Consider the following 25789-nt stretch of genomic DNA (forward strand, 5'->3'; position numbering starts at 1 on the left):
ATGAGTCCAAACCGAACAGAATCGCAAGTCGCAGAAACAAGGAGACGACCTCGGAATCGCCGAGGAAAGACAGAATTGATTTCTTCTTCTGAGGCTGCTGCTCTTGGGGGGTGGCGTTGCCCGTTTGATCGCCCAGCAGAGGCTGTCTTTCACCCTCATTAGTAGACTGTCGCGCAGGCTTCTTCTTCTCAGCCTCCACAGCGGAGCTCAGTGCAATAGACAGGAGAAACTTGAGCGCGCCAATAGCGGCATAGGCGAAGAAGATGACTCTACAGGCGGGAATATAGGGCCATCCCCAGATAACCTGAAGCAGGTTGATGGCCCATCCGCCAGTCATCATGCCCAGAGCGGTTCCCGCATTGCCAATGAGCGAGTACCATGCGAAGATATCGCTCAAGATGTCATTGGGGGCCAGATGGGCCAAAGTTGATTCTTCGACAGCCCGGAAGGGGCCAATTTCGTTTCCACTGTTTTATTGAGTTTGTAAGCGCGTATGCCCAGACATGTCGGAGATACTATAAATAGTCGGATGTTTTGCTCGGAGATCGGAGAACTTACCTCGGACTTATGACGCCAAAGACGGCTGCCGCCAGAAGGACCCAGTAATTGCCGACCGAAGCAAAGAGGATGCCACTCCCGACCATTAAGGCTGAACCCAGGGCCAGGACAGCCCTGCGACCCATGGCGTCGGCAAACAGGGTGAGGAGGAAGCTGATGGCGACATCGCCCACCAGGGTCAAGGTCATGAAAAGACCGATGCGTTCATCGGAGATACCCAATGCTGAGAGATAGGCAGCCAGAATCAGAGTCGAACCACCGTAGGCGAAGAGACGCACAAAGCGCTGGGCGCAGAGAAGTTTGACATCGCGAGGGGATTGCCAGACTGAAGTCAGGCCAAGTTCAGCGAGGATGCGGTGATGCACACGCGTCCCTCGCGAAGAAGCGGAGGCAGATGCATCGGACGGGGCCGACATGCTAAGGATGCGCTCGAGTTGAACCGACAATCGAACCCTCAATTGTGAATATGGACAAGAAGAGGAAGAGGTGAAGAAGAAAAAAAAAAAAAAAAAAAAAAAGAGAGAGAGAGAGAACGAAGAGGGGAAGGAAGAGAGTAGAAATAGAAGAGATGGAGGGACGGAAAGGCGGGATTGAAGTTCTAAAAGATCGTCTCCTCCAGGCAGCCAGGCACCCATCCAGCGTCCCATCCAGAAATCATCAATCAATTGACTGGCGCCAACACCTTCAATTGGACCTGCAGTCAGGTTTTCCCTCCATTACGAACAAAATTCTTGCCCTTCCTAGCTATCGCAGTAATGGTGCTCTGAAGGAAATTTCTATCAGAGCTTGCTCGTAAGGATTACTTGCATTGCAACACTCGAAATTAGCGCGGGCGCAAGACAGCCGGCCCAGCTCTTTAACATCTCTTCGGCTGCAGACAAAGGCTTTCTCCACAACCTTTTCGATGAGTTTCCAAGTCGAGCGAGGTGAGGAGACCTCGAGTGTCTGGCCGAGCCAGTATTCTTCAGGAAGCAATATAATCTGCATGGTTAACAATAATCGAGGAAGCGTAGAAGGATGATCAACCCTTGGTATGCCGACTACCTTCAAGCCGGTTCCTTTGTTCCCCCCTACTCTTGCGACGCTATTGCTGTCGCTGTTCGTTCGAGCAGCTGACCAGTCAACAGAGCAAAAGCGACGCCGCGCTTCCGTGAAGCACGAGGACCCCGAAACGGACAATGGTGTACCTCTGGCGCTCAATGGAAGAAAGCTTCCCAAGGCATCGGAAACGGCTATAGGTGAAAAACCTGGTTCTGACGTGCCTATCGAAAGAAATCTCGCCGCCAATAAGAAGAAGATTCAGCAGAAGGCAAAGAAGGAGGCGAAAGTGGCTCATAAAAAAGCCTCTCCGTAGACTACAAAGGCCGCATAAAGCAAGAGACAGGCGAATAGCGTGAAAAAAGAGCCCGAGGACGTGAACTGGAGGCGTGAGCTTTTTTTTTTTTTTTTTTTTTTTTTTTTTTTTTTTTTTTTTGGGAAACAGAAGATGGGACGAGATGAGAGAAAGGATGGACGAGATAATGAGAGACTCTGTGTGGGCACGTGTGTTAAAGGAAGTAAGAGTAAAACTTTGCAGCATTCGCATTCTGTCAAACGTCGAGTCATCGTATGGATCTCCAAGAGACGTCTTCGAGCTTTTTGGAGATAGTGATAGGTCATGAAATAAGATGAAACTAGAGACGCGCCCCTGCAGATTACCAGTATTTCAGTAGCTATAGACTTAAAATATTTTTACTTACCACAGGTATTCCAGTGGTTGTTTGATCTTTAACTGCAATTTCTTAGAGTATATATAGCTTTATGGCACAAAAGCCGGGCTCATGCCTTCTTCAAACGAAGGATTGAATATGATCTAGGTCTTAAGATGATTGTTGGCTGATAGTGTAAGAGGTGGTGGTCAGAGACGCATGAAGGTAGAGGAGGTGGTGGAGATTCAGGTGGTGCCCGGCTACAGTAGATGTCTCAACATTAAATCATGTTGAATATTAGTTATGTCTTTTCGGTCAACATGGCATGGCCTGTCCCAATCCTTCCTCCTCTTCCTATTTCATTCTCCTTCTGATTTGCTCTCATACTCCGTCTTCATCATAAACCTCATCATTTCCGGTGCCCGACACACTTTCTACGACTAATTACACAACGACCCTCCCAGTCCGGCCATCTACAATTGCGGTCGTGGCTCACCGGTTGTAGCTTCCCAAAATTGTCTCTTCTATGCCGAACTGCAACTAGAAACGCCCGATGCTAAGACCAGACCCTCAATGCGCAATTGTCAATTATTCCCTTGTGCTCGACAGCCCAGCCTACCGCGGACTATCCGGCTGACATCAAACTATAAATACAAAAGCAGCTGAGTAATAGCTACCGAGAGTGGCCCACAAATAGGGCTGACAGACACTCAGCCTTACGGTAGATTAGCAATCGGCCATTCTACACTTTATCCATCTAAACACCTTGGAAAAACGCACATACGGAATGGTAGTAGTTGATCTATTTTCTAATATCAAACTAGAATAGCTCTACTGGTTATTAAACTTGTGATTTCTTGGTGGATTACTCAGTTCACGACAGTAATAGTAATCCCAAGTTGTGAGGGAAAGTTAAGCGAACCGATAGACAGAAAACTAACCAACCCGAGATGTTATTTTGCGCTTACTATTTTTTTGCTTTCTATAACAATATGATATAGTTCCCAGCATATAACATCCTCGATGGTCTAACGGTCATGATTTCCGCTTGTCAATCCCTATTGGGAACAAGCGCGGGAGACCTGGGTTCGACTCCCAGTCGGGGAGATATCTTTTTGAAAATTTCCTTTTTGTATCATCCAGCTCTATCGGGGCATTAAATTAATCGTCGTGGTTGACTTCTTTCTGCAAGAGTACAACGGTGGAAAAGGGGAGTAGAAGAATGGTCTATCATGATATGGGGACAATATCAACGCTGATCTATTTACAGGAACAATGCACATCAAAACACTCTCGACAAAGGCGGAAACTCTCATCCCTCACTGAGACTCTGCTCATAGCGACGCCGTCGGCAGAGGAGATTCCGTCTTCGGCGGCCACTTGACGCGCCGTTCAGCACGGACATACAGGTTATTCGGCCTGATCAGCTGGAACATAGGATCGTACTCAATCGGGCCATCAGTCTCCTTTGTGAACCTGTACCGGTACACCAATTTGGGCAGAAACACCTTAACTTCTTGCAGAGCAAAGTTGAAGCCGATGCACATGCGAGGACCGGCCGCAAAGGGAATGTAGGAAGATTTGTGTCGGTTCTTGACCTCTTCAGTATCCCATCGGTCGGGGTTGAAACGCGTCGGGTTGTCCCAGACCTCGGGATTGTTATGAAGGTGATGAAGTGCGCCGATGACGACCGAGTCTTCAGGCAGTTTGTAGCCGCCAGGCAGGATCATATCCACCTTAGCTGTGCGCGCGGGTTGATAGGACGGGTTGTGTCGGCGCTGAGTTTCTTTGATGAACTTGTCCATGAATGTAAGACGGTCGGTCAAGTCGGCAGTGATCTGCGTATCGGCGTCGATGCCGTTATCTACGAGCTCTTGCAAGAGCCTATCCTGCACACCAGGGTAGTTGACAAGGCTGTAAATTAGCCATGACAGCAGCGAGCTGGTGGTGGTGAAGCCCGCTCCAGTTGCCACAACTAGAGCTTGGATTAAGCTCGTTTTGGGCAACTTTTCGCCTTTGTTATCCGTCGCCCGGATGGCGTAGTCTGTTCGGCAGTTAGCGGCTGTTTGAAAGGTGATAACACTGGCTTAACATACCAATCATGTTATGGGCTTTGAGGGCGGCATCCTGAAGTGGGAGATCCTCAACGCCACCACGACTAGCATTCTGAATGGACTCGTCGACAATGTTCCAGACCCGACCACGGATTTGTTGAAGGCGTTTAGAGTCCCCGAAGGGCAGCTTGGCATACCAATCACCTCTGGCAGTGATCTTTTTGTTCAGTTCAAGTGACTCGGCAATCAGAAGAATCAATTCATGCGGGGGCGCATTCATGTTGGCGAAGTGTTGGAAGTCGATGCCTAAGACTAGCTTTCCAACCGCCTGAGAGCCAAGCTTCAACATGTATTGATAGACATTCCACGCTTCGCCTTGCTCGTCAAAGGCATCAAACACTTTGAAGGCATCTTCTACCGTTTGCTGCATAACTGGCGCATAATGGCGGACAGCCTTCGGACCGAACGCGGGAGGGAGAAATTTATGGGCAGTTCTCCATTCAGGCGTGTCGGTGTCGCCGAGGAACACGCCCGCTTCCTTATTCTTGATTGCATGAAGCGGGTGGGATTCGTTGATTTTCTTAGTAAAGAAATCACTTTCAGAGAAGACGATCGCACTGAGTTCTGGATCGTTCGTGTGGTATACGGTGCGGCCGTAGTTGGTGGTCATGAAGAGAGGCCCGTACTGCTCAAACAAGCGCTGGTGATTGCCCAAGTGATCAGGGTAGATCTCGAAAAAGTTTCCAATAATCGGAAGCCCCTTTGGTCCCGGGACCTCTCACAGGTTTCCCATCAATGGCGATACTAATTGGGGTTTCAGAAGCGATGATCTCGGCCACACTGGTGAAGACGGCGTCTTCAGACTGAAAGCCGATGCCTAGAGAAGTCAGCTTGGAGGAGATTCTCAAAGTTCATACGATTGAGGGATAGGGGGCTTGGTACCATTGGGGTCGACTATCGCAAAATGCGCAGCGATTAGGTTTCTAAGCCCATCATAGTCTAGCGATGAGTCCACTTCAATCTCTCGAGCATTCGCAACGGGCTCACCCAGGAGATGGAAAAGCTTTGCGGACATGATTAGAGTGGTGGTTGAAAATCTCTCAATGGGCGGATGGGGACACTCTGCCTGCTCAGGGTCATCGTAGAGCTTTATAGATAGTACGTACTATCTCTAATAAGACCACCTCGATGCGACAGACAAATCAGGGCGAACGACCCAGACTGACAATGAACCCACATTGACCGGTCATGGTTTTCACTATCCACATAGCAAGAAAAGGAATGGTTTCTGGTTTCAGCGATAGTGCACGAATAGCGTTCATTCCAGAGACAATTATGCGCATAGACGTTGAAGGCCTCGGCGCCTGCCTCGGTTGTTTCGTGAGTCGCCGTCACCGAAAACTCGAACTAACAACAGAGAAGACAACGATCGCCCCCCCAAGACCCACTGGCTACGGAGTTTCTGCCAGAAAAAGGGGAATGCTATCGCAGGCTCAAGCCAAGAGGTTGGTAGAATCGTCGGCTACGCCGTGCCGACCTTCCAGTCGGGCCGTTAAGCGTCAGACGTGGCCAATCTCCGATGTAAGGATGCCGGCCGAGCCAAGCGTTGCGAGACTTTTAGCAACGCAATGTGGGTATCTGGTTGATAATTATGTCGCGCTTCATTAGGCGCATATCACCGTTATACCTCGGTGTGAAAAAAAAAAAGGGCAGTTATAATGCCGGAGCCCTGGTTCGTTTTATTCCTTCTCAGGAGTACGATTATCCTTTACCATCTCACCAGATCCCCTTTAACCAATAATGGCCCAATCTGTGCCCTTAGAGTCTACAGCCTCGATGGGAGCTGATTCCCAGCTTACCGAGTATACTTTGGCCGATATTGCCAAGCATAATCGCAAGGATGACATCTGGATTGCTGTCCACGGGCAAGGTAAGGGATTTCCAGACGTCCAAATGACGGGATACTGAACTGCTCCCATAGTTTTTGACATCACTGAGTACCTGCAGGATCATCCAGGAGGCGTGGATGTTCTCCTAGAGACTGCAGGCTCTGACGCCACCACAGCTTTCGAGGATGTCGGCCATTCCGAAGACTCCAGGGAGATCTTGCAGGAGTACTTGATCGGTATCCTCAAGGACGCTAAAAAATATGTTCCTCCAAAGGCCGTCCGTGTGATTTCCCAGAAGCCAGAGAAGACTGAAAAGCCAGCAACCAATCTATCACGCCTAGCAGTCACTGGGGCTTTAGGAGCGGTAACAACACTGCTCTACGTTCTGAATCGGAAAGATCCTGGCGTTTTGAATATGAGAAGAGTCCTCGGAAGCGCCATACCACAAGAATTCAGTGGATACAGACTACCAGGCGGTGGATTCGCCAATGGATTCCTCGCAGCTACGCTTTTTCTCCTGCGCGATTGGCAGCGTAGTGGCGCGCCAAGCGGCCAAAATGATGAAGATCGATCATGGGTTTATGCGCTATCCTCCGCACATCAAGGCCCGAAAAGTGGTCCGGGCAGACCCTCATATGGCTAAGGGCTTCCTCGACTCGAAGGAATACCAACGTCTACCTTTAGTTCAGAAGGATCTATTGTCGCCCAATGTGTACCGATTTGTATTCGCTTTGCCTGATACGAAAGGGGTGATTGGACTTCCCATTGGGCAGCATGTTGCCATCCGCGCTAATATTGATGGGAACACCGTGAGCCGATCCTACACCCCTGTTTCCAACAACTTGGACCTGGGCCGACTCGAACTGGTCGTCAAGTGTTATCCTGACGGTCTACTGAGCGGTAAATACCTTGCCAACCTGACTGTTGGGGACGAGGTGGAGTTCAGGGGACCCAAGGGAGCGATGCGATACGGCCGAGGGCTTTGTGCCAAGATTGGAATGGTAGCTGGCGGAACAGGCATCACCCCCATGTATCAACTCATTCGGGCCATTTGCGAGGACGAGCGTGACACGACCGAGATCAGTCTGATCTATGCTAACCGGAGCGAGGGAGACATCCTGCTACGCGAGGAGCTGGAAGATTTTGCTCGCAAGTATCCCAAGAACTTCAAACTCTGGTACATGCTGGATACGGCCCCCGAGGGGTGGATGTATGGGTCGGGCTACGTGAACGAAGCTGTCCTCCGTGAACGATTGCCAGACCCATCAGCAGAGACTAAGATTATGCTCTGTGGACCCCCAGGCATGGTGAATGCGTGCAAAAAGACCTTGGGCGTAATTGGATTCCAGACGTCAGGAACGATCTCGAAGATGAGCGACCAGATCTTTTGTTTCTAGATTTATAAATTTAATATTAGCCCCAGATAATCCTTCACACTTCGTTTTTCTTTTCTTTTGTTTGACTAAATTGTCCCAAGTGTTGGTAAATAACCTCCTAGAAATTCGAACCGCATAGGTGGGGACGATGCACAGCACAGACGAGGCCCGACTGGCTGGCAAATCAGAGGGGCTAGTAAGAACGGTTATTGGATAGGGTTACGACTCCTGACAAGGGTCAAGAGGGTCTGCTGATTCAAGTCCTAAGATAACTAACGGACCAAGTCCGGGTGAATGTGGTGTCACATTGTGAGCCGTTATGTGCCATTGTGCGCGGTTGAGAGAAAATGGAGCATCGCGATGGAGTCGTCTTGCCAGAAAAAGGCAGGCCGCAGTGGAGGCAACTAGGCCATACCTGCCTAACCGGGACTGGTGGCTCCATCCTGACTTTTGGCGCTCCACCTTCAAACTTGGCTGCGACTTTCTAGAATTGCTTCTCTCGCATTGTACCTCGGCCTACCTTTGCTCTGCCCTACTGTGTGTGGCTTAGTTTGTTTAGTGATCTTCGTCTTTGCTTCATAATTTCTGTTCCAATCACCGCTGTTTCAATTGTTGTTGCATAAGTAATTTTCCTCTGGTTCATAATTGCCCCAATCTTCCCAGCAGAAAATGCCAGCAGTGAGGTAACACTTCTAAGCAGACTCTAATAAAGCAGACACCCACCACCACTTCCTGAGACCGGAATAGATTTCTATTCCAGGAAAGACCCGTCAACGGAGAATTTTTGAATCGGTCGCTGTTCTGAACGGTTCTCAAGGCATAACACGCAATCAAATCGTGGAGTTTTATGGAACGGGGAAATGAAACTAGACCCAGTTAATGTGGAGTGGATGCGATTCAGCGAAAACACGGCAGAAAGTCGTCAGCCCGGGAAAAGGACCCCTTTCAATGGAGTGAGGCATGTAGAGTCTCTGAACCTCGGTTGTTTTTCACTCGATTAATGACGAGGAACGCAATCTACTGTAGGGAGGGCGTCTCTACTACAATTGATCAAGTTTTCTGCTGGGAACATTCAGCCATTTGGAATGCCCCTACCCTACCAAAATGCTGGTCTGCGGTCGAATATATCGAGAGAGTGTATACTAATCTGTTATGGATGAATGCCAATATAAAGCGCTACATCCTAGTCTCTCTGCATGATGTGTTATTACGAGTGGCATTGATCACAGCCTTGAGGTATGTCAAGATGAAGGGTCAAGGATATATGGATTTTGATCTATCTAGATCTCAAGAGAGTGGTTGGTGGTTGGAAGAGGTGGTGGTCAGAGACCACTCAGGAAGAAAGGCGAAGGATCAGCTGACAGCTGCCTGGCTGCAGTGAATGTCTCAACAAGGTACATAATATCCAACCCCAGACTGAAACAGAAGCTATACGTATGAGGACTTGATGGTAGGTCGTTCTCAGTGGGCAAGTAATGTCAGTCACAGTCAACGATTGTCCGTGAGCGACAAGACAAGGCGGCCTCGATCGGGCTGGTCGGGGTCGCATAAGCTTATGCGGCTTGGCGACGCCCCACGTGTAGTAGTTCGAACATGGCGATGCCACTTCACTTCAGCCAGAACGTTGAACTGCAGCACCCATTTGTCCAATTTCTTCCTGCCATTGAGACGTGCGAATAAGGATCAGATAGTCTGGAGCAGGGCGTACAGTTGCTCCTCTCTCCCTTTTATACGACATCTCTAGCGCTGCTTTACAGAAATCCTACGATGAGCACCATATCGTCAATGCCACATAGTCCGACTGATGCTTCCTCTCCACTTCAGTCTTACGCCCGCACTTGCTCTTCTTGTCGACAGCGAAAGGTAAAATGTGACCGCCAACGGCCTTGTATCAACTGCAGCCGCTCGGGCGTGGAATGTATCTATCCCCCCGGACGCGGCAGGGCTCCTAAGCGGCCCCGCAATGCCGTGAACGCGCAGTTGTCGCACCGATTAACCAGACTCGAGTCTATCATAAGGAGCTTCGAGTATCATCAGAACCAGGAAAGCTCAACTCATCCACCTGCAGCGCCAGTCGCCCTATCGTCCCGAGCAGGCAGCAGAGCGTCAGAGACTTCCCGTATCCAATCTGTCCCCCGCACGAGCAATTCAGACTCAGAAAATTCCATTGAGCAGCATCTAGGCCGCTTGCTGATAGATGATACACGGAGCTACTATGTCAGTAACGTCCTCTGGGCGAATCTGGGTGATGAGGTATGTCTGGGTCCCAACCGAGACTCTCACTGCATTCATTCGCTTTCAAACTAACGAGTAACGAAGTAGATTGCAGAGCTGCGGGATCTACTACATGAGCCCTTGGTTGAAGAGGATTCTGCCTTTTTGGAGGAGCCCGTTCCGGAGCGACCTTTGCCTACGGGCTCAAATGCTGCAATATTAGGTTTTCGGGCTCTTGCTCATTCACTTCATCCCTACCATCCACCCTTGACTGAGTCGGTGACCCTCTTCGGGGTATTCCAAGAGAACGTCTCTCCGATGGTACGTATCTTCCATATGCCCACGTTAGCTCGTAATTATTGGGATGCGGTTGCGTCTCTCGAATCGCTTGATAAGGATACCGAAGCCCTCTTATTCGCCATATATTACTCTGCAGTAATAAGCATGGAGCCCGAGCAATGCTTAAGAACTATTGGCGTCTCCAAGGCACATGCTTCAGAAACCTATCTTTTCGCCGTGGAACAGGCCTTGGCTCGTGCTGACCTGCTGAATACGCAAAGCGTCACGCTATTGCAAGCCGCCGTGCTTTTCCTTTTCGCGCTACGCAACGAAGATGACTCCCGGACCGTCTGGTCTCTCACAGCACTCATCTTTCACATCGCACAAGCCATGGGTCTCCACCGTGATGGCGTCGTGTTTGGGCTTAAGCCTATGGAGACAGAGCTACGCCGGCGGTTGTGGTGGCACATTTGTCTCCTAGATGCTCGCTCATCAGAGTACCACGGCTGCGAGCCGATTGTGCGGGACTCAGCCTTTGACACGAAGCTACCACTCAATGTTGAAGATGCTGACCTGACTGCCGACATGAGCGAGCTACCAACTGAGCGGACCGGTGTAACCGGCATGTATTTCTGTCTTATTAGGTGTGAGGTCATGCGGACCATGTGGAAGCTTAGCTGTGTGGCTCCCGGCTTGGGAGGTTCGAGACTTGGGACTGGCAGACCATCTCTGAAAGAACGTGAAGCTTTAGTGCAGAATCTGCACGATCGCCTTGAAGAGCGATATTTGCAGCACTGTGATATCTCGCAGCCTTTTGGCTTGGCTTCAACATTCGTAGCCCGTCTAATGGTTGCACGCGCGTGGCTCGTTGCACGATATCTTTTAGATGAGAAAGAACATGGTGACAATTTATCGGGCCCTGTGCGCGATCAACTCTTCATGTCATCTATTGAGGTTCTGGAGTTATCCAGCTTAGTCCTCACTAACAAGGCCATTGCTCACTGGAGTTGGCACTCAAAGACACACATCCAATGGCATGCAGTTGCCTTTGTGCTCTCTGAGATCTGCACCCGGCCCCCTTCGGCAGACTGTGACCGCGCATGGCAGTACGTCAATACCGTCTACAACAATTGGAAGATGAAGGAAAGCGGGAGAAAGGGTACGCTATGGCGGCCTATTAGACGACTGATGGCCAAGGCACAGTACATACGAGAGATGCAGGAGCTAGACCCTGCCGGTAGAGGGAGACAGAGAGCGCCGCCAAACCGAGATAGTATGCAAGGGGTTCTAGGCCCCGAGATGTGCTGGGGTACGAACGCGGCATATGTGTCTACACCTGTCGACACAGCCTGTAATGTGGTAGGAGCTCTGCCCAGCGAAATCTTGGCGGGGACTTTGGATCCCTTCGAAGAGCTTTTCCCCGGTGCTCCGCACGTTGAGAGCTCCGCACATGAACCGTGCGACAATATAGGGCCAATGCTCCCTCTTTATGATGACTCCCATATTCCTGAGTGGCTGGTTCCGGAGTGGATCAGGAATCCACCGGGCAATGGGGAATGAGGTGAAGCAGGGGACATGAGTTCCCTTTCTTCGGCATACTGCAGGTCTCACATCATAAGACCATCACGTACACGACTCCTAGAGGCCATCCCAGCGGAAATTGTACCACTATTTAGCCTTGATGATCAATTGCCATATTCGTAGGTACGAGCGTGCGAAAGGTTTGGCGGGAAGAAGTAAGGATAAAAGCGATTCGATGTTATTCTGGATGAGGGTGCACAAGGCGGGCTTTCAACATCTTCATTATGGCCGCCATGAGTGCGACCGACCGGAGAAGCTCAGTTGGCCCTGGGGTCTAAGCTCGATGTCATTGGGATCACACGGACTATGACAGGGGTCAGCGGGGGTTCGGATAAGCCTATGCGGCCCCGAACAAAACTGCATGAGCCTTCCGTCTCGGCCATCGGTTGCGCATAAGACCAATCTGTTCGAGTACCCCATCTGTGTGGACGCTTGATAAATGGACGGATTCCCCAAGTGAGACGTGGCAGTGCTGCTTGCTTGCTATCGTTTTATAAACCGGGTGCTAACATCAATCATGTCTCTCGACCACCAAGAGCGTACCAAAAGCGAAGCTGTTTTGGCTCATCCCCTACTCTACGAGGCAACAACCCCTGATGTTCTGGTTGACTTCAATGGCCCAGATGATCCATACCGTTCTATCAACTGGCCTTTTTGGAAGAAGGCCATCACGACGATCCTATACGGAATGACTACCTGCTGGATCACCTTTGCGTCGGCAATCTATTCCGCGGGAATGCAGCCGATCGCGCACGAGTTCGGCGTCTCGAAGGAAGTATCCACATTGGGAATCAGCTTTTTGGTCTTTGGTCTTGGGCTGGGACCGTTGCTGTGGGCACCTTTGAGCGAGGTTTATGGCCGTAAAATGGTCACCATCTTAGTACGTTCCCTGTCATGCGACCGTTAGTTCAGACTCGTTAAATCACCATTTCAATCGAGCTGACTTGTGATGCAGCCGTATTTCATCGCCGGGATTTTCTCTTTCGGAACGGCAACGGCAAAGGATATCCAGACATTAATGATCACCCGATTCTTCTCTGGATTCTTCGGCAGCTCTAGCGTGGCAATAACTGGCGGTGTTATGGCGGATATCTGGAAGCCAGAACATCGCGGTGTGGCCATCGTCGTCTATTCGGTCACTCTCGTTGGTGGTCCTTGTCTTGGTCCCATCATTGGCGGGGCCTTTGTGTCTAATAGTAGTCTGGGTTGGCGCTGGACGGAATACCTGACGGGGATCTTGATGGTAGTGCAATCCGTGTTGGACTTCTTGGTTCTAGATGAGAGCTATGCGCCCGCACTGTTGGTCCAAAAAGCACGCCGACTGCGGCTGGAAGGCAAGAATTGGGCCCTGCACGCGAAGGTGAGCAAGCGCGGATGCTCAGAGACTTGCGGCTTCTTCCGAGTTTGTTCTCATGCTAACTAAACAATAGCACGAAGAATGGGACGTGTCTATCTCCGAGATGTCGCATAAATATCTAATTCGCCCTTTCCAGATATTGAACACCCCAATCGGGCTGTTCATGTCGATCTATGGGTCTTTCGTTTACGGTCGGTAGTCAATTTGGCAGGGGTTCTGAATGCGGTTGGTTACTCACCATTTCGATAGCCATCCTATATGTAAACCTCGAAAGCTTTCCGATTGAATTCGAGGAATAGCGTGGCTGGGGGCATGTCACAGGAGGCCTTCCCTTCGTCGCCCTCCTCGTCGGAATTTTTGTCGCGGCTCTGGCCAACGTCTATAACAACCGATATTACTTTCGGAAGCTTCGCGAGAATAACGGCAAACCCGTCCCCGAAGCACGACTGCCTCCGATGATGGTTGGAGGGGTTGCTTTCACTGGGGGCTTATTCCTTTTTGCTTGTCAGTCCATAACTCCCTAACAACATCTCCTGGCCCCCATTGACTAGAAGCAGGGACCTCATCGCCTCAAATCAACTACTGGCCATCTCTCGTTGGCATCGCTTTCACGGGTTTTGGGTTTACTACTATCTTTCAAAGTTCAATCAATTATTTGGTCGACACGTTTTTGCGCTTCGGCGCAAGTGCTGTTGCTGCCACCACTCTTCTACGATCCATCCTGGCGGGTGCATTCCCTCTCTTTGTGCAGCCGATGTTCCAGGGCATCGGAGTGAACTGGGGCATCACGGTATTCGGGTGCGTTGCGGCGGTCTTGATCCCCGTTCCGTTTCTCTTCTTTGCGTTCGGCAAGAGGATTCGCGCGAAAAGTCAATGGAGTACTAGCAATTCCGCATGATGTTGTGTCAGGACGCAGGGAGGAATGTATGTATTTGATATATCTAGATCTCAAGATCATGGTTGGCTACTTAGTGTCAGAGATGGCGGTCTCCGACCACGTCGAGGTGGCAGACGATCAGGTGATGCCTGGCTACAGTGAATGTCTCGATATGAGATGTTGTTAATAGTCATTAGGATAATATATAGAATGCGATGATGGCCGTCTCATATCCTAAAAGGGGAACGGGATCAACCTTCACTAAATGCATGCATATATGATGAGATAGTCGAGCTACAGATACCCTATTCAGACCTTTCTTAATTATATGTCCAGATCTCGGGAGAGTAGTGTGCATGCACTGATGAATATCTAGAGGATGGCACGGCCTCTGGTTGGACATGAAAAGACCTGGGTGGAGAAGGAATGTTGTCATAACCTATCGCTAACCGAGCGGCTTCATCCGGATTTGCGGAACCGCTCCTCGGCAAGAGAGTGTGGCGGGTGGCTCTTCGGAACCGGGCGTACCATGTGTACGCGGGAGTATCTTCGAAAACTGAATGCATGCTTAACACGAAGATATAAATAGTCAAAGCGACTTATAAAGTATATCCCAATTCAACAATCGAGTGTCGTTTCAATGCTCTGTCAGTCCAGTATGTGTGTGGCTGGTTGATGTCGGAGCAAGTTGGTCGCGATACCTTCCGTAACCGGATAAAGGGTAGGAGATCAGAACAGTTCGTTATGTCACCGAAGAGGCGATGACGTTCAGGAAAGAAACAGAGCGAAACCCCAGAGCCAATCCAGTCCCTAACTTGACTTACTTCGTTTAGTGTCCCTCGGCTTGCCGATCGGATCCAACCTTAGCAGCCACAACTCCTCTCTCTCTCTCTCTTTCTCTCAATCAATCACCGTCCATGAAACCCCCTTCCTTCATGCCGCACCATTATTCGGTCCCCTGTTGGTCCCACCGGATGGAACAACAACAACTTACCCCCCGGGGAATTTTGGATCCACTGGGGCTAGACCTAGACTACTGTTAGTCAATCAGTCAGTCGGCAGTGGTCGCATCATTGCCGGTTCTTCTGAGCCCAGGTACGTCATTGGAAAAGGTCCGGTTTCTCGTCGCCACAAGTTCTGCTCTTTTCTTTTTCCATTTGATTTTTCATAGTCTTCCCCGAAGCTATTTCACCAGGGGCATATCCTCCTATTCTTAGTCTGGGCTTTCGCCATCTGTACATCATCATCATTATTATCGTTATTATTATTATTATTATTATCATCACTTTAGTTTTATCGGTCTTTCAATCCGTCCAGTCAAAAACACGTACCTGCCTAAATATGTCATCTAACGGTATCACAACGAGAAAGATTGTCTGCTTCTCAGGTATGTAAGAGAAACGATTCTGTGTCTTGCTTGTTTGCTTGCTTTCTCGTGCCGTGGATCAGTATCTCCACTTGGACCATGCCGCTAATCCGCGACCTATCGGACAGACTTCGATGGAACGATATTCATGCAAGATACGGGCCATGTCCTTTTTGATAACCTGGGGTGTGGTGCCAAGCGCCGCCAAATGCTCGACGAGCAGATCAAGTCCGGCGAGCGCTCATTCCGTGAAGTCTCCGAAGAAATGTGGGGATCGCTACGGATCCCCTTCGAGGACGGCTTCGATGTGATGCAGGAGGAGCTGGATATTGATCCTGGGTTTCAGGAATTTCACAAGTTTTGTATCGAGAAGGGAATCGATTTCAATGTTATCAGTGCTGGTTTGAAGCCGGTCTTGCAGAAAGTGCTGGACACTTTCCTAGGAGAGCAAGAGGTATGTTGATTTTCTTCTTGTATAGGAGTTGAGGGTCTGGAGGGTCTGGTTGGTCAGTTGCTGATTGTTTGCCACAGGCATCGCGCATTCAGATTGTCGCCAATGATGCAGATATCAAGTCCGACGGCTCGGAGTGGAAGCCGATCTGGAGGCATGAAACAGAGCTTGGCCACGACAAGGCCCTGTCTATCAAAGAGGGTCGTGCGCAAGCAGCAGAAGATGCCTTGGAAGGAGAGATCCCTCTTATCATCTTCATTGGTGACGGAGTGTCCGACCTCCCGGCTGCTCGTGAAGCGGATGTCCTTTTCGCGCGCAAGGGACTGAGGTTGGAGGAATATTGCATTGAGAACAAGATCCCCTACATTGGCTTCGACTCATTTTCCGATGTCAAGCGGGAAGTAGAAGCGATCATGAAGGAGGACCAGGAGAAGACCAAGGGCGTGGGCAAGCCTGCCCGGTTTAACCCCCGGGCCAATATGTGGCGGCGGATTTCCAGCAAGCAGGCTGTAAGTGCATGGCTGATTGTTGCAGATGCATGATCCATGAAGCTGACAGTATCACAACAGGTTCCGAAGTTTGTCGCTGCCACACCATCCAGGGAAGAGAAGATGTTCCTCTGGCCAGAGAGCTTCTCCGAATACCGACCCAAGAATGCGGATGATATCCGAGTTTGAGAGTCGATTTCAGTTAATGTGTGGATGACTCATTTTCAGGCGTTTGGTGGAGTGAGCTGGGTACATAGATCCTAGATGTGTTCAAATGAATGTTAATTTCAAACCTATTCTGTTGGGGTTTTGTTGTATATCGGATATGGCTTAAAATTGGAATGGCGTTAGGTTGGCTACATACTACGAAAGCTTGCATTTGGGTGATTGGTGTTATCCAGTGGAATAGGACAAAGACCGTAACTTGTCAAACAAGAGAGTGACTATTGAGATCCCGAAAAGGAAATCGATTCGAGATTCACATGTTTCATCCAACCGTAGTTTTTTCAGCAAGCCATGTGGCAACCCAGGGCTAAGCAACTGCCAAGAGCCAACAAGCTCCGGAGTATACCCCTGGCACTAAGCATTGCTGCCATAAATGACAGGGTTGATATGGGGCTGGTTACCGATACGAACTGTCCTTGTGCACAGCCCTCACACGTAGATAACTGTCAGCGCCAATAGTCAGATTTATGTTCACCTAGCACAGTCAGGCGTCCTGAAATGTATTATCTTACCCATATGATTTCTTCAACGTGAAGGCCTGACCCCGCAACAAATGTAATGGCTGATGCCTGGTGTGGCTGCAGCACAGCCTCGTAATCTGACACTTCCGTCGCGCTGGATGCCTAATCGGGGCAAGCGTTGCGGGATCTGGCCAAAACATCCAGCCTAAGTGTGAGGTAGAGAATACTATAAGACTTCTTTGTCTTGATGGGCGTCTTCTCACCTCTTCTTCACTTATCCATCACATTTCACACCTCCACAGCCTCGGCCTCAGGACATTGTTCCTCGACACCATCAGCAATAACACTTCTCCAGAAGTCATGGATCTCAGAGTCACCCTCGTCAAGGGCATCGCATCCGGCATCGGTCTAGCTTCGGAGAGCATATCGGCCTATAAAGCCAGCAGAGAAGAGAAAAAGGCGCAAGCAGCAGACTCGGACAATGCGGTCAGAGAAGCGACTACGGAGGACACCGGAGTCGAACATCTTATCAATGAACAGCACGAGGAGGAATGGGTTCTTGACGAGGCACAAGATGAACTAGCTGGGGATGAACATCGCGCTTATTCAGAGCCTGCCAGCGGTGATATCGAGGGTCTAGCAGTTTCGTTCCTCCAAAATTATCCCGCTCCACCTCCTTACGCACCCTCGCCGGGCTCGCCCAGACTGTCTTGTCCTGTGGTGCTGTCTCAGCGACGGCCAAAGTCTCGCAAGAGAGGCTTTATTCGAGCCTATGCTCCCGTCCTGGAGGACTTTGGTATCGACAAGACCATGTTTCTTGAGTTTTTGGAGACATCGAACCGAGCGTGTCAGGCGACTCCGTGGTTGCAGGCTATCAATCTGGCATCTATTGGTACTATGTTCATTCCTGAGGCTATTTCAATAGCTGTTTCTATTCTGATACAATTGGCGACTGATGTGGCGATGGCTGTTGATGGTAGGAGAAGGTAGGGCTTGCGTGGTATGGTGTGGTGTTGCTTGTGTGATGCTGATGCATAGTCTATAGGACGAACAAATTCTTTGACAAGATCAATGACGAATTTTTCCGCCCCCGTGGTCTCTTCTGTTTGGTTATGACATGGAAACCAGGGTCTGACTCACCCTATGCTACCTTCGATATGAACTCCACGATCTCCGCGGCCATCGAGCATGGTGGAGCAGGACTAATGAACAGGGTCCGACATAAACTCAAGTCATCGGATGCTAAGACGCACGGCACTTTGCCCTTCTCGGAGTGTGCACCTCTTATCTTTCCCGACCTTGACGAGCTAGCAGAACACCGGGGAGACAACCAGTCGAAACTCAAGGGTGCGAAAAGAAGAAAGGAGTTCGTCTCGGATTACTGGGACCGAAGGTCACAAGCCAAGTTCGTATGTTATCGAGACCACACTAATGGTGGAGGATTGGTACTGACCAGGATATTGTAGATGATGAAGAATCCAGATAGCGCTTTGAGCCAGGGTCACAAGCCAACATTCACCTCCCGTTATGCCGACCCTAGCCACCCTGCGAGCAGCGGCTCCTTGGTCGGTCTACTCACGGGTGGATATATGACTGGTGAGAGGTTGGTGCAACTTCGAAGCGGCATAAGTGGAACCGATGGTAGAAGAGGTCTCAGCAGGCAGTCGATTGAAACGCCACCATTGTCCCTTGGTGGACTGGCGGCTGGTATTCGTGCAGCCAGGTTTGGTCGATCGCCGGCAGAAGATCCGCAAGGGCGAAGTGTGATGCAAGGCGAAGAGGGCTATCCACAGCCAGTTACTGAAGCTTCGACTGGTGGCCAAAGCGTTCCCGGTCGTGGGCGGGGAATCAGAGACCTTCGCCAGGCAGGATCTATAGTAAGTCCAATTGGAGGAATCAAAAAACTTCTGAAGGAGGTACGTATGAACCCTTTTCCGGCAGCTTGCAGATGCTAAGATAATAATGACAGAATATTATATATCTCATGATTGTCAATATGCCTTCGGAGGAAGATATGGAAGAAGCTCGGCGGATTCTCCAGTCACGATCACTGTTTTGAATCTATGTTGTTCGGTCGCTTTATCTTTAGCGGGCCTTGTATTTTGCTTGCTTTCTTGATCTGTTCTTGTAGTTTTAGCGAGACTAAAATATTAGCAAGGGCGTGCAGAGTAAGTTAAAATGTTTATGGAACGAGTACCTGTATGGTTTCTGTTGCCAGCAGGCAGTCAAGGGATGATATTCGAATGGTTCCTGGAATGCCCGGCTTTTGGCTCATGGCACAGAATGGCGGGGTAGATCATTAGCGATTTATGAAAGCGATGGAAGTGATCGAAAACATGAAAGTTGGGTGATTGGCTTCTGTTCAGCGAAGCATAGCGTCCCATACTTCGTCACCCACGCCATCAGAATAGCCCATCCAGAGGCAAATTTTACCAACGCCCATAAAATTGCAACTATAACGGAAGGTTATCCATCCGAGTTCACGTCTAGGCCCGCCTATTCTTGAATATAATCTGGGTGGAATACATGGGACATGGACCCTAATGATAAAACACAGAATAAGCTGAAGAGGCGCCAAATCGCCCAGTTTCTTTCGTATTGATACTACATGGGCTAGAGGGGGCAAAAAAGTGGATTGACAGGTAAATTGCCTGTGCTGTGTTTATGGCAGGTGAAGAAGAGAGGGATAGTAAAAATGCAAAAAGAGATCTCCCCGACTGGGAGTCGAACCCAGGTCTCCCGCGCTTGTTCCCGGAAGGGATTGACAAGCGGAAATCATGACCGTTAGACCATCGAGGACTTCTTATTTGCTGTGGCCTTATTTTGCTTTATGTTCTTGTTAGATATTTAGAAGACTGAATTGCCACCCCCAACGAGGCAGCGTAGCACTACCTATCTATAAAGTATCTTGTCGCTTGCTAGTCCATATGCAGTGTCTATAATATCTATAGTATGTTTAGATTCCGAAGGCATGGTCTATTCCTCCCTTTGGTCACTGGAGGCTTTTGTTAAGAAGTAATACTAGTACCTGCTACTATTATTATGGTTGCCGGATATATATTGCCGCAACCCTGGCCGCGCAACGATAGTTGTCACAATTCAGTAAATTCAATGTACTGTTATCATTATCAGACCAGAAATGCATCAGTCTACAATATGGTATATCTTGTTAATTCTGAAATGCATTGGCACAGGGAAATTGCATTGATATGCCAAGCTACCCTTGGATAAGTCGGGGCACCAAGCAAAGAAGGAACAGGGCCAATCAAGAGACACCAAGGTGAGTGTCTCTAAAGGTGAGGATACCTTGACAAGCTTCCTTGAAAATACCTGTTGCTATCCCATACTCCACTCTCCCGCTTGACTCTCCTAGTGAGGTAGAGGGCCAGAACAGAACATGGCACTCTCTTGGTGGTTTGCGCGGCGCCGTGCCGGGAGGTGTGGAAGCGACAAAGAGAACTGTTCTACAATATATGATTATCGAAATAGCTCTGCTGTACCAAACGTCTAGTGGCACTAACACCACTTCCCAGCAGGATTAGTAGCGAAAAGCACTGCTGTATTCACCGATCTGGAAACAGCCGTATGCCCATAGCTATATGACCAAATTCGGGAAAGTTCGTCGGGCCGCCACGTCCATGGTTGGATTATCGAACATAAGAAATTGAAAAGCCAACATAGAGTCATTATTCACTCACATTGAGCTCAGAACTGCTAGTAACACCGGGGGTAATATTTGTCACTGAATACCCTGTCACATGATTGTGGCCTTGCTTCTGATCCTCTTTTCTTTGCCTCCCCCCACCCTCTCTTTTGCCTTCAGGTACAGCTATCCGCAACTACCAAGGTCAGCTAATCGGCTATTTACTTTCCTTAACCTGGAATCAAACCTCTTTTCCAGACTATTATCCACGATGACGGAGAGTCTGGCTCGGAAGAAACTGAGGTCGCTATACCTTGGAGTGATCGGGGAAGAGCATAGTACACCCTTCGTCTCTAATTCCTCTGGCTCAGAAGGGGACGTCCTGCCGCTGTTTCTGCAAGAGCATGATATATCTATTTCTTCTTAGGAGGTTGAGTCAAGCTCTGAAGATCTGTCATCGGTACCGTTCGTCCCGCAGCCTCGGTCGTTTTTACAAGCCCACCCCACAATTTCTCGTCTTCCCTTCCCCAACTACATCCCACTGGCCGATAGAGACGAGGCTCGGGAAAATGGATGGTTGGTGACCGACGAAGAGAACTGTTCCCAAGAAGCTGCTTTCTTCTTCACCCAATGGGCTACTGCCAACCGAGTCTTCCATCGTCCGTACTCATCACTGATGGATTTCTGCGGAGTACACAAAATGACGTGAGTACCATACATTTCAATTAAAATTACTGGTTCAATCAATAAAGTATGCTGATCTTTAGGCCACCGAGTCCTTTCATGAGTTTCGCCACACAAATCGGATGGTGTCCACCTACAGGACGCTGCTGGGGCATCCGCCTTTTCCTTGAGCCACAGAGTCGCAATAGTGCACCACTTCCCCATGTTGCCGCGGTGGCTTACCAGCCAATGAATGCCAGAGATGGCTCAATATTGGGTGGTGAGCTCGTTGCCATTCTTTCAATTATGCATAGCCGTGTCAAGGAGCCCAAAGTGGAGAGTGAGGAGGTGATGGAAGGTCTATCTGATATGAATGAGCAAGAGCTTGAAGATCTTTCCAAGAAAAGCCCAGCCTTCCCAGATGAACAGAAGTTTCCAGTCCTACTCGTGTCCTTTGTGGGCCCACAGCATGCACGACTACTTTGTGCCTCATTGAACACAAACCTTCTGGTCATTCATCTCTCGAAGCTTTATAGCTTCGAGAGAGAGCAGGACGCTCCACTCGATTTATTTATGTCCTGGCTGTTTGCGCGTCCTGTGGCGGGAGCTTGACCGATTTTGTTCAAAGCACTTGCCATTTGTATCTAATTACTTATTACCGAACTTGATACCCTGTGCTAGGTTGCCCTGATCATTGTGCAGTAGTGGCTGGCCATATATGATCGTGACTTTGAGGCAACATCGTCCGGCTAATATCTGAGTCAGTACTCATACAGGAATACTTGTGCGGCTTGGTGAGCATACTTCTTGCGGTAGTAAATGACTCTTCTCCCAGAATTGCATCTACTCTTATTCAGAATGGCTAGTTATCTGTGGGAGAGATAGAGAAGGAAAACAAAAAAAATAGAAAGAAAGGAAAACAAAGGAGAGGAAGATCGAGAGATTATTTGCAGTAATCTTCACTGGTGTGGTTGGACTCTCTCTTAAAATGACTATGTTACAATAGTAAAAGCGCCATAATGATCTGGGCATAGTTCCGTCGGTTGGCCGACATATGTCCCAGGGGCCGAACCGGCGCATGGTCGCAAACCCAGCTCTGGAGAGACAGCCCGGGCCCCCCTCCATGTACCTCAACCATCCATCATCGTAACCAAAGACACAAATATAGAGCTCGGTACCATCTTTCGACAAAAGTACTCGTGAATCAGCAGCCCCTGCTACCGCGGGAAAATTCTTAATCCATGCGACTATCTCTGCCACTTCTTGCATGTCCACTTTCGGAGAGTGATTGTCTCTCCATGATCTTTTGCATTCGACGAGTGCCAAAATCCGACCGGTGGTGGCATCTTCCAGCTGTCCGTCTGTGTAGGCCACGAATTTTCTCTCACGCTGCGGTGTGCCGAAGTCCGCCACGAGTTTCTTCCTCTCCGTTGTCCATAGGCGTTGAGCAGGCTGCGGACACAAGTCTGAAAGGGCGTGCAAGAACGATAAAAAGGCAGTATTGACGGTCGACTCAGTTGCGCCGCGATTGATACCGTTGATAGTCAGGTTGCGAATGACCTGCTGTTGTTGGACTGCTGGGACCCTAAAGAGGCGGTCCGTTCCACCCCAGACCCACCCCGTCGCCTGCGCCTGTCTATTGGTGAAATTCGCGATGTATTCGTTGAACGCCAAACAATTTAGCCGCTGATTGGCTGGAATCATAAGATGTGGTTTTCCAAACGTCTGGACGTTCAGCTGGTTTGGCTGTACAATGGGAGGGAGGAGGGTGCGAAACAAGAGGTATTGGCGGTGGCTGACATGCGATGCGGAATATAACTTCACGTTCATCCGTAGAGTTTGATTCTCCACCTTGTTTCTCCTTGCTTGGTCTCTCCAGCCATTCTGATCCTCTGGTAATATTATGGCAGTCATGATGACGGTATGAGGATTTATATCTAGGAATGAGTCTCAAGATAGATGGAATGTGGGATGTAGCTCTGGCGAGGCAGAGATGATTGGGGGTGCGAGGCTCAGTGAATACTCGCAATGGTACAGCCCTTCTTGTGTTGTGAGAAAGAGAAGATTCTGTCTGTTTGAATTCACTTGCTAGCTCTTCGCGCTTCTCGTGTTTCTTTTTCTTTTCTGTCTTATCTCCCTCCTTTCCTCCTCTTTCTTCCTCTCACTACAGCCTGCTTCCATCTTAAAAGGCACTGCCAACAGGATCTGTTCAGGTTTTACTTTCTTTACGTTGACAAATTCGTTTTTATAGCTCCTCTCTTCCCCCAAACGGCCTTTTCGCTATGTCTGTATACCAGAATAGCAAGCTGCCTGATAGCCTGGTCATTGCAGCAGCCGAGGTGAGAATTCCTATGGAACAGACTCTTGTTACTTGAGCGAGGCTCACTTAGAACATGGGATGATAGAATGGCTTCCTATACCGCATGTTGACTCGCCCTCCTTGAGACTGTTCGCCCCGGTAAGTCCCTGTTCCCCCTCCCCCTCCCTCTCCCTCTTCCTACTGTCAACCTCCCCAGCACTTCGGTTCCTTCGTATCGTCGGAACCGTCGTGATGGTGGTGCCCGAGTGTTGCGAATACGTCTGGTGGCTCTAGCACCCGCCCTCTGACCGTGGCCGTCGAGACGAACAATGATTCCTTGGCTGGAAACCGGAACGAAGAAGCCGAAAACCGCTAGACCACCGGTAAAGACGTGCGCGCTCTCGAGGCGCAGACCTGGCGAGCTCGCCAGGAGGAGGAACGACAGCAGCAAGCGAGAAGTCGAGAGGCTTCTCGAGGACCAGTTGCCGGCGGAAACTTGGCCTTGTCGAATCGACAAGGTTTTAGTGGATGCAGGTGCCTGGTCGATCTCGATCAGGCTCCGGCGACCAAGGTCACCTTGCTGAATTCCCTAGAAAAACCTTGGCCTGCGTCGAATCCGATCAGGTTTCAAGAGAATGTGGTACCTGGTTGATCTCGATCAGGATACCAGTGGGTGCGGGTGCCTGTGTCGATTCCGATCAGGTGTCCAGCTAGAAAATCTCCCCTGCTTAAAATCCTTAGCAGGAACTGAGGCCTGTGTCGACTCGATCAGGTCTCAAGTGGACACCAGTGCCTGTGTCGAATCGATCAGGTTACTGGTGGGTGCGGGCGCCTGGTTGATTCCGATCAGATGCCCTGCTAGAAAGACTCCCCTGCTTAGAATCCCTAGCAGGAACTGAGGCCTGTGTCGACTCGATCAGGTCTCATGTGGATGGCGGGTGCCTGGTCGATTTCGGCCAGGCCTCCAGCGATGAGCTCGCACCTCACCGTGGTGCTGGAGTCTAGTAGCCAGGGTGTATTGCCTATGGTGAAGCTAAGACGAGCTCCTTCTCCCAATTGATCTGTCACCCTCATCATCTGTGTAAAAGGCATAATGTTGCGAAAAGAAATTAGCCAGAGGACTGAACAATGATCTTGTATGATACTTCATATTAAGCATGTAATAGATTGCCGCATATCAAGGTGTATCTGCATATCTGTGGAATAGAACATGTAGAATCTTCCTCTCCGGACAGGTCCTCACCTAGCTATTTAATTTACCGAGATTTTCATCAGAAGCTTTTCTAAAACTGAAACGGCTGAAACTGGCACACATAAAGGGAACTCAGCGCCGACCTTCGGGTGATACAGGTAAACTAAGTAAGCCTGGAAAGTGAGAAATCGGCGTGACCGTCGACTTTTTCCACTTTTGAAGTATTGTACTATTGATGGGTACGGCTATCTAAATAAGGGGACTGACTGAATCTAGTGAGATGTGCCGCGAAGTAAACTAAGCGGCTGTGCCTGCAGTGAGGCGTGATGGAACACTGCATCCGATCTCCAAGACCGATATGAACCTTAATGACAATGGTCTAAGTTTTTTTGTCATCTCGCATAGCACGGTAGGCGACTAAGTTGAAGGATAAAGAGAGCAGGATTAGGATGGCTCGAGATCAAATTGAAAGTAATAGAGTAACAGGGGAAAACTCTAACAGTTGGCTATGACGAAGGTGGCAGCGACTTCCCGGAGAGAGATTAAGCCGGGTAGAACCAAGGGACGGCTGTGGCTGGATCAGGAACCCAAATCTATTCCAGTATCGGAGGATACTCAGGGGTCCCGCCGGGGTTTTCCCTTGATCGGAGAACATCAACCACATCAAAATGCGGAGTAACGATGAGGGGGAAGTGCACGGCCGACGTCAGAGTTTCGCTTGGGTGGATCTGCAATGTTTAGGCGGCCGACTAGACCGACAGTCCAGCACCTGCCCTGGGAGTTCAAGACAGTGGTTTGACCATCTTTTGAGAAGACTGAAATTCCCGTAGATTCCATCAAGATTATTCATGTATCACTAGCGACTCAGCACTGGGTAAGCTGCACCCACGGATTTTCTCAGCTATCTGAATGTATCAGAGACAAAGATCTTCGTGGATGGAGGCCATCAACCGAGCTTTAATGCGCCAAACCTACTGTATGACTGAATAATAGATGGATCGGCATGTCGTACGATCGGGTAAGGGTCCTAAAAATGGAGGGCCGGGGAATTCTGGGGTTAGCCGTCGGGATTATTTCGGTACGACAAACTCACTGTTCACTTTGATCTCGGCGTGGTTGCGGCTAAAA

The 25789-nt window shown here is 49.6% G+C and overlaps 9 protein-coding genes and 2 non-coding genes across 11 annotated transcripts; 7 read left to right on the plus strand and 4 right to left on the minus strand.

Annotated features, from left to right (window-relative positions):
- An01g00220 (uncharacterized protein) lies at positions 1-974 on the minus strand (the record flags this gene model as incomplete). The annotated part of the gene is made up of 2 exons (XM_001388436.3): positions 1-467; positions 559-974. Coding segments are annotated over 2 exons (883 nt in total), but the record flags the coding sequence as incomplete, so codon positions are not given.
- A 2289-nt stretch (positions 975-3263) lies between these two features.
- Positions 3264-3353, plus strand: tRNA-Asp (GTC). Its single transcript has one exon. It is a non-coding gene; the product is annotated as a tRNA-Asp (tRNA).
- A 227-nt stretch (positions 3354-3580) lies between these two features.
- Positions 3581-5375, minus strand: An01g00240 (uncharacterized protein; the record flags this gene model as incomplete). The annotated part of the gene is made up of 4 exons (XM_059746414.1): positions 3581-4290; positions 4343-4985; positions 5083-5177; positions 5243-5375. The coding sequence occupies 4 exons, from the start codon at positions 5373-5375 to the stop codon at positions 3581-3583; spliced, it is 1581 nt and encodes a 526-aa protein (XP_059603015.1).
- A 725-nt stretch (positions 5376-6100) lies between these two features.
- Positions 6101-7586, plus strand: An01g00250 (uncharacterized protein; the record flags this gene model as incomplete). Its single annotated transcript, XM_059746454.1, has 3 exons — positions 6101-6230; positions 6282-6425; positions 6805-7586. The coding sequence occupies 3 exons, from the start codon at positions 6101-6103 to the stop codon at positions 7584-7586; spliced, it is 1056 nt and encodes a 351-aa protein (XP_059603016.1).
- Positions 7587-8811: 1225 nt separating this feature from the next.
- Positions 8812-11618, plus strand: An01g00260 (uncharacterized protein; the record flags this gene model as incomplete). Its single annotated transcript, XM_059746507.1, has 3 exons — positions 8812-8863; positions 9310-9818; positions 9888-11618. The coding sequence occupies 3 exons, from the start codon at positions 8812-8814 to the stop codon at positions 11616-11618; spliced, it is 2292 nt and encodes a 763-aa protein (XP_059603017.1).
- A 538-nt stretch (positions 11619-12156) lies between these two features.
- Positions 12157-13894, plus strand: An01g00270 (uncharacterized protein; the record flags this gene model as incomplete). Its single annotated transcript, XM_059746579.1, is given in 5 exon segments — positions 12157-12519; positions 12595-12999; positions 13070-13187; positions 13246-13500; positions 13554-13894. Coding segments are annotated over 5 exon segments (1482 nt in total).
- Positions 13895-15214: 1320 nt separating this feature from the next.
- An01g00280 (uncharacterized protein) lies at positions 15215-16367 on the plus strand (the record flags this gene model as incomplete). Its single annotated transcript, XM_001388441.1, has 4 exons — positions 15215-15260; positions 15368-15693; positions 15771-16199; positions 16260-16367. The coding sequence occupies 4 exons, from the start codon at positions 15215-15217 to the stop codon at positions 16365-16367; spliced, it is 909 nt and encodes a 302-aa protein (XP_001388478.1).
- Positions 16368-17224: 857 nt separating this feature from the next.
- On the plus strand, positions 17225-19370 carry An01g00290 (uncharacterized protein; the record flags this gene model as incomplete). Its single annotated transcript, XM_059746693.1, has 5 exons — positions 17225-17850; positions 17910-18273; positions 18331-18741; positions 19023-19032; positions 19231-19370. The coding sequence occupies 5 exons, from the start codon at positions 17225-17227 to the stop codon at positions 19368-19370; spliced, it is 1551 nt and encodes a 516-aa protein (XP_059603019.1).
- Positions 19371-19573: 203 nt separating this feature from the next.
- Positions 19574-19663, minus strand: tRNA-Asp (GTC). Its single transcript has one exon. It is a non-coding gene; the product is annotated as a tRNA-Asp (tRNA).
- A 357-nt stretch (positions 19664-20020) lies between these two features.
- An01g00310 (uncharacterized protein) lies at positions 20021-21782 on the plus strand (the record flags this gene model as incomplete). Its single annotated transcript, XM_059746753.1, has 7 exons — positions 20021-20023; positions 20059-20144; positions 20238-20302; positions 20398-20447; positions 20688-20711; positions 20935-21212; positions 21275-21782. 7 exons carry the CDS (start codon positions 20021-20023, stop codon positions 21780-21782), a joined length of 1014 nt encoding a protein of 337 aa, XP_059603020.1.
- Positions 21783-22113: 331 nt separating this feature from the next.
- Positions 22114-23084, minus strand: An01g00320 (uncharacterized protein; the record flags this gene model as incomplete). The annotated part of the gene is made up of 2 exons (XM_001388444.1): positions 22114-22162; positions 22300-23084. The coding sequence occupies 2 exons, from the start codon at positions 23082-23084 to the stop codon at positions 22114-22116; spliced, it is 834 nt and encodes a 277-aa protein (XP_001388481.1).
- Positions 23085-25789: the final 2705 nt, after the last annotated feature.

The sequence above is a fragment of the Aspergillus niger genome (genome assembly GCF_000002855.4).
Source record: "Aspergillus niger supercontig An01".
In the NCBI taxonomy this organism is placed as follows: Eukaryota; Fungi; Ascomycota; class Eurotiomycetes; order Eurotiales; family Aspergillaceae; genus Aspergillus; species Aspergillus niger.